Raw genomic sequence first — 11,556 nt, forward strand, 5'->3', positions numbered from 1 at the left:
CAGCAACGTTGCAATCTAATCCCAATGGAGAAGCAGGTGCGATCATTGAGATGTTTGTTTTCTTGTAAACTGTGCAGTTAGTTACAAGAAGGCAAGCACTCTCCAAACTACTCTAGGTAAGTCTTTAAAAAAAATAAACCTCACTTCCCTTTTCAAGGTTTCTTTTTTTTTTAATTAAAAACATTTTTTAATGTTTTTTTTTGGTTTGTTTTATTTTTTTAAGACAGAGAGAGCAAGCCAGGGAGAGGCAGAGGGAGGGGGAGAGAGAAATCCCAAGCAGCCTCTCTGCTCTCCAGCCAGAACCCAATGAAGGGCTCGAAACCATGAACTGTGAGATCGTGACCTGAGCCAAAATCAAAGAGGTGGACGCCTAACTGACTGAGCCACCCAGGCGCCCCACCTTCCAACGTTTCTAATGTTTCAAATGAGTGTTTACCAAATGGATAATAGTTTTACTGTCTTTTCATGTCTCTGTACATTCATAACTGGCAGTTGGGGGGGTCCCAATGTGTTGAAAAATGTTTCTAAAGTTCATAGAAAAATTGTTGCTTTTCCCTCTGATTATTGAGATCACGTCGCCTGGTTTTAACTGCACCCGTCATTGTTTGGTCCTGCATCACTGTGCAAGTGAGCACTGTCTCCATTTATCATGTTGGCTGGTCTTAAGTTCTAGGAAAAGAAATAAGTTCAGGTATGAGCTGTGGGAACAAAGAGTGAGAGACAGAAATTGATATTTTATGTGGGTAGTTTAAGGAAGGTGTTTTTAATAAAGTGACATGACTGGAGAGCTTGAAAGAGGGAGAGACCGAGCCATGCATATCTGTAGGGGGAAGAAACAGAGGAAGGATACAATCGGACTTCCGTTTCCGTAGGATCACTGTGGCTGAACCCGGAGAGTCTGTTAGGGACGCGGCAATGGTCCAGGAAGGGATGCTGGTGGCCAGGACCAGGGGGTAGTCTGGGAGCGAGCAGTGTGCAGGTGCTGGGTGGAGCTCCCTGGTGGGCGGGAGGAGAGCTCGCTCCTGAGAGCTTTCCAAGAATTTTGCAAGCTAGTTGTTCCACTGTTGGCAGCTTGAAATTGGCCACGTTGGGAGTGTAGATGCCACAGAAGTGGACAAGCACCACAAATCGGGCTTCTTTTTCTGTCCAGACGTAGATGGTTTAACACCGTCTGGTCGCTGGACATACATTAGGAAGGCAGATTTGAAATGGGATATAAAGAAGGAAATCAAGGAAGGCTCCTGTCTTCTGTACTGCCAGCGTGTGTACATGAGCAGGGGGGTTGGGAAGGATGAAGGTGACAGAAGAGCCAGTGTTCCCATCACAGGGAGAGGAGGGAATCTTCTCTCTGGGATTGAGGGATAGGGCAGGTAGGCAAAGAGGAAGTAGGATTCTTTTTTCCCCTTCAAACCAAGATGGGATACGTTTAAATTTTTTTTTTCAACGTTTATTTATTTTTGGGACAGAGAGAGACAGAGCATGAACGGGGGAGGGGCAGAGAGAGAGGGAGACACAGAATCGGAAACAGGCTCCAGGCTCTGAGCCATCAGCCCAGAGCCCGACGCGGGGCTCGAACTCCCGGACCGCGAGATCGTGACCTGGCTGAAGTCGGACGCTTAACCAACTGCGCCACCCAGGCGCCCCAAGATGGGATTCGTTTATATTTAAGAGGGATTGAAGAACCTTACCAAGGCTGGGGAGATGGGGGTTTGGCAGGAATAACCTGTTGGAGCATGGACTTGAATGTGTAGTTCATGACCACCGTCCCCAGAAGATGGATGAGAGATAGACTGGTGTGTGTACCAGGACTTGCTTCTCTCATTCTAGTAAGATATCCATGTGTCAGTCTCCACAGACGTTCCCATGGACCCTGCTCCGGAATAGGTGTGAAGACCCAGCTCTGGGGGCATCGAGGTCTTTGAGGAGGAACAGCAGGAACTGTGGGCATTTGGGTCTCTGGGGAAGCAGGCATCTGGGGCAGGGTTGTGGAAGCTTCTAGTTGTTCCTTGTCTTAGGCTGGGCCCCTCAGGGAAGGAAGGAGGCAGCAGAGACCGAGGATGGCATGTAGCAGGGGAGGAAGGAAGGAGCCGTGGACCCATGTTCACATTTGATTATCTGCTCATCATTCCAGAAATGTTCTCCCCGTGTCTCCTATGTCCTCGGTGCTATTTTCCTCCCGGGTCACCTGTAGTGAGAGGGCAGAAAGTCCCTGACATGGACTGTGCCTCCTCAGGCTTCTTCCCTAGGTCCTGATCCCCCTTCCCCATCCTTTCCAGTCTGTCCCACGGAGGGTCAGAGCGAGAGCCGTCCTCAGAGCAGCCAGCGGGCACCTGTCAGCATTCCTCTAAATGTGGACACCTTGCGCCCAAATAATCTAGAGATGGTTTCTGTGGGGTTTCCCACCCAGGTGTTGCTCACTTAGCCCACTCCCTTCCCAGAAGCTGTAGGTCTCTCTGTACATCCTTTCATAGCCCTTGACCCCATCCACCTCTTACAGGGCCCAATAGTCATCCTGGGAGTTGGGAACCTCCCAGAGGGATCCCTGAGGCTCCAGAGGGTATGAAGGGAGGTGTGTCACCTGCTCTTTATTCCAGGTGGGCGCTGACCCTGTGTGACCTGCGGGCTGCCCCTTCCACTGACCTGGCTCCTTCTGGGACTGACCTAGCCCTGTCCTCCTTGTCCATAACTCACCAGTCAATCCGTTGCTTCCTGTGGCCATAGATGGCAGAGACAGAGACAAGCAGCAGCAGCTTGGGGCCCAGGAAGAGAGCCACCAGGAGTGGAGTGGACAGTTCTCGATCTGGAAATGAAGGGACAGGAGGCAGCATCAGAGAGGGATCCAGGAGTCCACTCCCAGGGGCCTCGACTTACTCCAGCTGAGGGAACCTGCATCCATCTCTGCTCTGAAGCTCATGAATTTCCCCTGTGAGAGGCTTGAGGCAGAATTCAGGATAAGAAGTACCTCATCTTGCTCACCTCTGCTCAGGCTACTGGGTGTCCTTCCTGAGGGAAGGGCTGGAGACATGAGCACTCAGTAACATGTAAGTGAGGTTTGCTGACTTGTTCCCCACACCCAATGGGGCAGGTCTGACACTCTCTTCTGAGGAGGGAACAGGCTCATAGTTTACTGAGGGTCACAAGATGAGTGGGACTCTGCTGTCCTTAGGATGAATCTGAGACCTTGTGTTTGGACTAGGACAGTCCAACCTCTCAGGGTCATAGGAACGAATGTCAGCCTGGCCTCAAGTAGAGGAAGGACAGTGTCAAGGTGAGCAGGGTGCAAGTCTGCCCTTCCTTGTTCCACACGCGAGCCTCGATGACCCCATGTTCTTGTGCTGAGGGAGCCCTCGGGGTGGCCTGACCTCACAAGACCTGCTGGCTGGAGAACACCCTGGTTAGGAAAGGAAATGGGGTCTAAACCTGGGAGGGGCTTCAAACAGCATCCCGCGCCCCTGGACCCCCGTACCAACATCAGGTAATAACATCGTTCTTTTGCACGTAGATCATTGGGTCTGCATGCATAACTTCAGATTCTTTGCCTTTTTACAGTGACTGGATTTTGCTCTTAGATTTACATCAAGAAATTCAAATACGTTTTTGAAATATATGGAATAATCTTAGAGGAAGGAGCAAAGACCCACCATTTTTACCCCTGGTGTGTCGGGGGACGGCAGGTCTCAGCTGGGCGGCCCTCTGGAATTTTTTCTCAGTTGAAAAAGCTGCATTGCCCATGTTTGCACCTGCTGCAGAGGGCAGCGTGCAGCAGAGGACTGGAGGAAGTTGGGGTACAGAGGTTTTGCCCCTCCGCTCCATTTAAAACAAGTCAAAAATAGCATCCAGTTCGCCTGTTCTCTGTGCAAGTATGACTTTTCTGTGCTGCATTGTGTTCAATATCTCCTTTTGCCAGTCTTGCCTCCTTCTCTAACTCATACCTGTGAATGGGCACCACACCACAGTGAGGTTTCTTCCTTCTCATATGATGTTAGAGTTTGCTTCCCAATACAGTTGACCTGTGGAGTTTGTCTAGGAGGGGTCTGGAAACCCAGCTCTAATGTGCAGATACCGACCTGAGTCTCAATCAGCAGGCTGGCCAAGAGGTCCCCTGCCTGGTGGGCAGAGGAACAGGGGAAGGTCCCAGCTTTCCCTGCTATTGTCACTGCTAAAAGCTTACAGTGGTGACCTGGGATGGAGTAAGTAGAGGTGGGGGGTAACCTGGTAATCTGGAAATCGGCTGGGAATTATAAGAACTATTGGGTGGATGGGTGTTGCTGAGCATCAACCCTTCAGGGAAAGACAATGCAGACAGAACTCAGACTGGTTGATCTCTCATGATAGGTCATGTGTGAAAGAGGACTTTCGGGCAACATCGTAGACTCCCACCTATTAGATCCCAAGGGCAGAAAAAGCTGAGGGCATAATTGGGTCCAACATAATTATAAGAATATTGGTGCTACAAAGAGGATTGAATTCTCAGCTGCAGTATACTGCTCTGCTAGAACAGGGCCGTGACGGGGAAATACGGGAGACAAGCACTGATGTGGGATAGGGACTTTGGGGACAAGGCATTCAAAGCCCTCAGGGCACTTGTGTCTGCTGAGGACAAGGCAGCAGCTTAGCTACTCATCTCTGAATACAGCTTCTGAACCCAAAGAAAAAAACAACCAAAGGACAGAAAATTCTATGGAAATCTGGCTTTCAGAAGTCCTTGAAGAGCAATGGCCAAACTCCAAAAAGTCTGGGAGACAAAAGGGAAATATCACACAGTCTGAAGGCACAATATCTTACACTGTCTGCCCTCGCACCCTCACCAGCCATGGGAAAGGGCAGGTGAAGAAGACAAGGGCAGTTATACAAGATGCCAGAGAGTTTTTTTTTAGAAATCCTACTGCCAATATTAAACCCAACTTCAATGAGAAAATATTGGAAATGTGTCCTGCACATCAGGACACAGACCACAGAAAATAGTGTCAAAGTATGCCTGACTTAAGACGGTTGGCCCAGATTCCCCAGAGTCTGTGGTCCCTGACATGGCAAGGTAGACTGTGTGGCAACCAGCCATGGTCTTGAGTGGGTCATTATCTTGGACTATCGGAGTGGAGCCAACAGAATCACAGAGACCTTTACAAGTGAAGGAGGGAGGCAGGAGAGTGGGAGCAGGAGGCATATTGACCGCAGCAGAAATAGGTCAGGAACGGGACCCTAGGCACTGGAACAGCAAGGACCCAGACTCTCCCCCTGTTCCCCCAGATGGAATGCAGCCCTGCCAACTCATTGTAGACTGTCTGCCTCTAGAAGTGGAAGAAAAAAATTGTGTGGTTTGAAGCCACTAAGCGTGTGCTAATTATTACAGCAGCAATAGGAACCTGATGCAGGGGGGCAGGGAAATTTAAAAAGATAGATGTGCACGAAGGGGGCAGGCATGATTTAAAATGCATGACTTTGGGGGAAAGACAAACGAGATTCAAGAGGTGCTGTTTCAAAGTTGAGTGGTGAAGGGAAGAAGGAAAAATGGGACCAGGCACACGTGGCATCCTAAAAGAAGAACAGAAAGATCACAGGACTCAGAACCTCTCTCCTCCAAATCCCCAAACCGGCCAACCAACCCCTTTAACACACCCGGTGATGCTATACTGAGAGAACAGAGGTCTCTTAAACTAGAAGTGTTATAAAATACCTCAATACCATAAACGTGAACCGAAAGATGTGCATTCTTATTCCAACCCGTTGGGCCAATTATCACAGTGACTGGAGCCCTGGGATGCCCAGGGGAGGCTGTGGCATCCTGGTGCAGCAGGTTCACATAGGCATCCAGCTCTCCAACCCAGACAACCCTAATGTCCCTTTCCGGTCTTCGCACACAAGCAAGTTTGCTAGTTCAGGCACACTGGAAGCACCAGAAGTAACAGCCCTGGTATGAGTTCTAGTGCAAGGCCAAAGACTAAAAACCTAACCCAGGCCAGTCCAGAAGAGGTGGTGTTGATTTGCCTCTTCCTGCCTTCCTGGTTCAGTATAAGACTGACCCCTGGAAATCATATGAGGTCCAAGAATAGGAGGACTCTGAAAGGTGGAAGAGGAAGTCAGGCAGCCTAGATGCCGGCAGTCTGGAAGAACACAGCACCAGGTATCCTGGCTCCACACTCCTGACTCCCCAAGTGCAGAAGGAAGTCCAGGCATTCAAACAAAGAAAGACTAGTATCAATCATCCTAGCTCCCATTTCAAAAAATGAGGAGGAGCAAAATAAACCCCAGTCAAGCAGAATGGGGAAAAAAAAGAGGAGAAAAAACAATGAAATTGAAAATACACAATAGAGGAAATCACCAAAACAAAAGAGTTTGTGGAAAAGATCAATAAAATTGAAAAACTTCTAGTAATTCTGACAATGAAAAAAAAAAAAGGGATATAGTTCCGATATCAGGAAAGAAATATGATATCACTACAGAGCCTACAGACATCAAAAGGATGCCAAGGTAATATGATGAGAACTCTGTGAGTAGAAATTGGACAACTCAAGAAAATGGACCAGCTTCCTCAAGCATCCACAAGCATCCAATATGAAATGAAGAATTTGAGTAGCCCTAGCTATTCATACTCTCTCTCTGTATATATATGTCTGTATATATATATATATATATATATATATATATATATATATATGTAAAAAGGAATTGTGGAGTCCCATGTGGTTTCACAGGAAAGTTTTTGCAAGCATTTCGAGATGAAATAAAACCAAGTTTGGTACACAGAATAAAGTCTTAGAAGAAATTTTGGAAAATCTGAATATAGGTTCCATTTTAGCTGATAGTGGGAAATTACTGGTAATTTTACAAAGTATGTAATGGTACTGGCTTTGTTGAAAAACGAAAGTCATTAATCACATGACCACACAATTATGGACTCCATTTGCAACTGGATATGCAGCCATGACTGAGTCATTAGTGGACGCAGTTAGGCAGTACCTCTAGTGTTAAGAGAAGTTGTTCTCCCCTTCCTATCTCTCCTCTCCTAGTTGGCGGGGTCATGGACACTCAGTGACCCAGTGTTGACCCAGCAATGAGGACAGTGTCATGGGGTATGTTAGAAGGAAATGGGCCTTTGAAAGGTCTTCTGGAACAAAGACTCCTGGAAACATGGCTCAAACTCCTCCATATATTATAAGAGCGAGATAAGATAGAATTTGGTCATAGAAAGGGGACCGGTAGGTCCTTGGGACAATGCCCAGCTGTTTTCTCTAACACATTTGTTGTATAGGCTGGTGGTCCCTGTCCTCGGGGACTCAGGTTTCTCTTGATTGGTTTAGCCCATCACCTGGACTAAGGGCAGGACATCTTCTCCATCTGTCCCCCATTGCTCCCTGAGTCGGTTCTGTAAACTTCCAAGCTCCCAGGGTGGTTGTAGCAGGAAGAAGAACAGAAATGAACTGGAATTGGCATCAAGTAAATGTGCAGTGAGTAATCATGATTATTGCTGGCCTGTTGTCCCAAAGCAGGGGACAAAGGTGGTTTGTGTTGTGAGCTTCCATGGTCACCAGGGAGTCTGGTCCAGACTCAACACTCTGTCCTCAGGGTTCCCGTCCAGAATTTCAGAGTGGCAAGTGCAGACCTTTGCTGAGAAGGGGTTAGAAGGGTGTAAGAAGGATCGATATGAAGCCCAGGTGAGAACGAACAGAAGGAGGAGGTGGCTGGCCTGGCGTGGTGACATAATTACTGTCAGGTGAAGGTGCAGGAGGCAGGATGCTAGCGACAAGATCATCTCCCTCCCTCTGTTTCCTTCTCTAATGCATGTTTCTGTCAAAAGATCTAAAAAGCTATGTACCAAAATCTTAACAGTGGTCACTCTTGGAGCATGAGCTTTGGGGAGGGAAGCTCATATCAAAATTCTACTTTATGTCTGTAGACCTCTAGATTATTCTATAATAGGCATGAATGACTGCTTTTCACATAAAAAAAGAAAAGATAGAATTTAAAGTGCCAGGTCAGTTGGCATCTCGGACTCACCATGGGTCGTATGGGCTTCCTGGTCCTTCTGGTGGGCAGAGACCACAAGGGTATGGGTTTTGGTGACCTCGGGCTGCCTGTCTTGCTGCACCTGGCAGGTGAAAACCACATCTTCCCTGTGGGCGGATAAATTCACCAGGAGCCAGCTCGTCCAGTTAAAGGTCCCATCCTTGTTCTCTATGAGGGTCGAGGCCGTCGAGGCCATTTCTGTTTGGGACACGTGTCCGTTCTCCAGCCAGGTCAGCTGGAGGCGCTGGGGGTAGAACTTCTTCACTTGGCAAATGACCTTCACCTGGTCCCCTGTCACGGGTTGCTGGGCAACCTCCAAGGTGGGGGGAACTGAAACAGCACAGAGTAGAAGCTCTGACCTCATGGAACAGACACATCACCGGGGAGGGGCTCGAGAACTTAGCAAGGGAATCACCCAGATCAGTGCTAGGCATACAGCTGGTGCTCAAACACTCAGGGTAGGCTTTGCATGCGAATGAAATCCCCTAAGCACAGTGCCCAGTACACAGTAGGTGCTCAAGGTACCTACTGGTAGCTGCTATTAGGGTAATGATGAGTGAAATCGAGCCCCCAGCATGCATTTGGAATCGAATAACTAGCAAAATCCATGAAGTCACCAAGCACACAGTGGCTGGATTACAGTAGGTGCTCAATAATTGGAGTGGCTATGGGAAAGTAAATCAAACTACCTAGCACGGTAGGTGTTCACCCGGAACTGCTGTTAAAACAGGAGGAGGTGACGGTACCCCTGGGTGCCCGGTGATTGGGAGGGTCTGTCGGGAGGCAGGTTCCAGGGGATGGAAGGCTGGGAGCACGGAGTGGGAGAGGGGCAGGCTGGGAGGCTTGGGGGCCGGAGCTGGGCTTGGGCCGGGGGTGACGGGCATCTACCTCGGAGGGTCTCGGACAAGTTGGCAGTCCCACGAAGAGGAGGGCCCCCCTGCAGGGTCACGTGGGCCACCTCGCAGATGACCTGGGAGCGAACGTCCCCCGGGGCCAGTGGCAGCGTGGTTGTGCTGGAGATGCTGTAGGAAGCGCTGTCTCCCTCTGGGTCCACGGTGGTCTGGGAGGCTGCCAGCTCCTTCCCGTTTTTGAACCATTTCAGGGTGACGTTTCTGGGGGAGAAGCCGTGGGACTCGCAGGTGAAGCTCACAGTCTGCTCAGGTGTGGCCCTGGCCGTGGGGCCCGACACCACGGGGGGAGATGGTTTGGCTACAAGAGGAGCATTTACGAGCAGTAAGCATGACTCTGGTCATCCTCAGCAATGACAGGTATGTGACACTGTGCAGAACCCTCGCATGGATTATTTTTTAGCCCTGCTGATAGTGTTGGGAGGGCGGTGTCGGAGACTGACTGAGTCAGGGGCAGGGCCTGCGTGCAATTCCAGCCTAAGTTCAAAGTCCCCCTTGTCTTCTCTGCCAGGGGACCTCCCACCAATCTGGGCACAGGAAGGACATTTCTGGTGGGTGTCACTCTCAGTCTCCACCTCCTCCTCCTACAGTACCCAGAACAGAGCTTGCGCATAGCAGGTGCTTAGTAAATGCCTAGTGTGGAGGATTCTGGACACATCGACATGAGTGCTATTTGGAGGCAAATGTGAGGATGGGCCTTGTGACTAGCATGTCTCCCAGACTTTCAGTCTCTCATCCTGGGAACCAGAGGGCTGGTCAGGATTGAAAAAGGGAAGAGCTGGGAACCTGCAGACTGCGGTTCCAGATTTCCCCACCGTTTACCAGCCGTGGGGCCTTCAGCAAATAGCACAACCTCTCCAGGCCTCAACTTTCCTGATCCGTGGAAGGGGCTCATTCAGGGGCACCCGCCAAAGCTCCTGATCCTTATCTGCTGCTCAGACAGTGGAGGGCATTCTTACTGACTTGCCGTCACAACCAGGGGACGGAGCGATACTCACCGCTCACGGTGACCCGGGTGCCTGGTCCAGACTTAAACTCCACATCGGGGTTCCCTTTCTGGAACTTCACACAGTAGTAGGTTCCCGTGTCTTCTGGGGTGATGTTACTGATGCGGATGGAAAAGTCCATGTTGTTTCTCCTTACGGCGTCTGAAACATTTGTTACTCGAGGGGAGTGAGGGTCTCCTCTGAAACTGAAGATTAACTCCCGGCTTGGCCCTGTGCCCCTGAACCACTCGACCTTCCCAGCGGGGAGCAGGGAGGTCAGGGTGCAGTGAAGAGTGGCCGTCTGTCCGGCCGCCACAGACACCGACTTCTCGGGCTGGATCACCTGCAGTTCTGCCTCACCTGCCACACCTAGGGGGAGAACAAGACAGCGATTTACCATCCTTGTGTGATCCTGTCCGTCCGCTCAAGTATTTAACACAACAGCTCTCACTGAGTGCACACCGTGAGCTCAGCCCGCTGTGTGTACACGGCATGTAGCCCTCGTGATGAGCCTGTCACACGGGACCCTGTTACAGACGAGGAAAGCAAAACACAGAGAGATTCGGTGATGTGGCACACGGCAGGCGGACGGCCCCAGCCCTCTCTGAAAGCGTCGTGCTTCACCAAATGATCCTGCTTCTCTGTGTTCTGGCCCCTTGGGGTGTTACACTCTCTGATCTCTTGCATTCAGTGGGGCCATGAGACTTCTTTAGACCATTGTGTGTGAGCGGAAGTGATGGATGTAGTTTCTGGGCTGTGTGTTTAGCTCTGGAACCTCTATGGATTAACTTCTCTCTTCCACGAGCACATGTACAGGTGGGGGTCTTATCCATCAATCTGGATACGTGAGAGACAGTGATGGGAAGAGCTGCCAACACATAATAAACATGTAGCTAGCTAAATGAAAGGTAAAGGAGTGTTTAAAATACCTAAGTTTTTTTTTACTAGAAAGCAATCATATTATATTAAAATATTTCCTAATGCAGTGAAACAAATGATTAAAAATGTAGTGCCTGAAAACTGCATAAAGGTACGATTTTGTTATTCTGGAGATTAAGAGTCCAAAATTGGTGTTGCTGGGCTCAACACAAAGGGCACCTGAGCTGTATTTCTTCTGGATGTTGTTCCTTGCCATCCAAATTCTAGAAGCTGCCCACAATTCTTTTCATCTTCCCAATTTTCTATCATTCCAAATTCTCGCTTGTATTGTTACTTGTCATTCTCTAACTTTGACTTTCCTGCCCCCTTCTTATAAGGACTCTTGTGAATAAAATGGGGCCACGGTGATAATCTGGGATAATCTCCTCATGTCAAGAGTCTAACCTAATCATTTTGGCAGAATTTCTTTGGCTGAATAAAGAAAAATATTCACATTTTATGTATATTAAGATGTGGTCATCTTGGAGAAGCCATTGTCCTGTCTCCCACACATGTCTGCCCAGATTGTTACAGAAACCAGTTACCATAAAAAAATGAAACGAAACAAAACAAACAAACAAACAAAACCTTTGTGTGAGTCCAAATTACACAGGCTGAGAAGGCACCATACTGCAATCTGGAAGAAGGGCTTTTCAAGCAGTGAACTGGTGAGAGTTGTGAAATAAAACTAGAAATCAACAACAGAAGTGAAATTGAATCTTCTCCAATGTATTGAAATA

General features: G+C 49.0%; 1 protein-coding gene and 1 long non-coding RNA gene across 2 annotated transcripts; one reads left to right on the forward strand and one right to left on the reverse strand.

Annotated features, from left to right (window-relative positions):
* Positions 1-1,652: 1,652 nt before the first annotated feature.
* Positions 1,653-10,320, reverse strand: LOC121012380 (signal-regulatory protein beta-1-like). The gene is made up of 5 exons (XM_040447476.1): positions 9,911-10,320; positions 8,893-9,213; positions 7,996-8,334; positions 2,692-2,800; positions 1,653-2,185 (listed from the first exon to the last, which is right to left on the reverse strand). The coding sequence occupies exons 1-5, from the start codon at positions 10,296-10,298 to the stop codon at positions 2,182-2,184; spliced, it is 1,161 nt and encodes a 386-aa protein (XP_040303410.1). The 5' UTR covers positions 10,299-10,320; the 3' UTR covers positions 1,653-2,181.
* LOC121012388 (uncharacterized) lies at positions 2,226-3,906 on the forward strand. Its single transcript, XR_005782079.1, has 2 exons — positions 2,226-2,594; positions 2,695-3,906. It is a non-coding gene; the product is annotated as an uncharacterized LOC121012388 (long non-coding RNA).
* Positions 10,321-11,556: the final 1,236 nt, after the last annotated feature.

Source organism: Herpailurus yagouaroundi, unplaced genomic scaffold (genome assembly GCF_014898765.1).
Source record: "Herpailurus yagouaroundi ecotype Mexico unplaced genomic scaffold, PumYag 196, whole genome shotgun sequence".
Classification (NCBI taxonomy): Eukaryota; Metazoa; Chordata; class Mammalia; order Carnivora; family Felidae; genus Herpailurus; species Herpailurus yagouaroundi.

Bases quoted from the DNA above. Each gene is read 5' to 3' on its own strand.
- LOC121012380 (XM_040447476.1), bottom strand. From the start codon at position 10,298: ATGGTAAATCGCTGTCTTGTTCTCCCCCTAGGTGTGGCAGGTGAGGCA. The intron at 9,214-9,910 runs GTGAGTATCGCT...CTCCTCTTGTAG, and splicing joins CACCCGGGTCACCGTGAGCG to CCAAACCATCTCCCCCCGTG. The intron at 2,801-7,995 runs GTGAGTCCGAGA...CTTCATTTCCAG, and splicing joins GGAAGCCCATACGACCCATG to ATCGAGAACTGTCCACTCCA.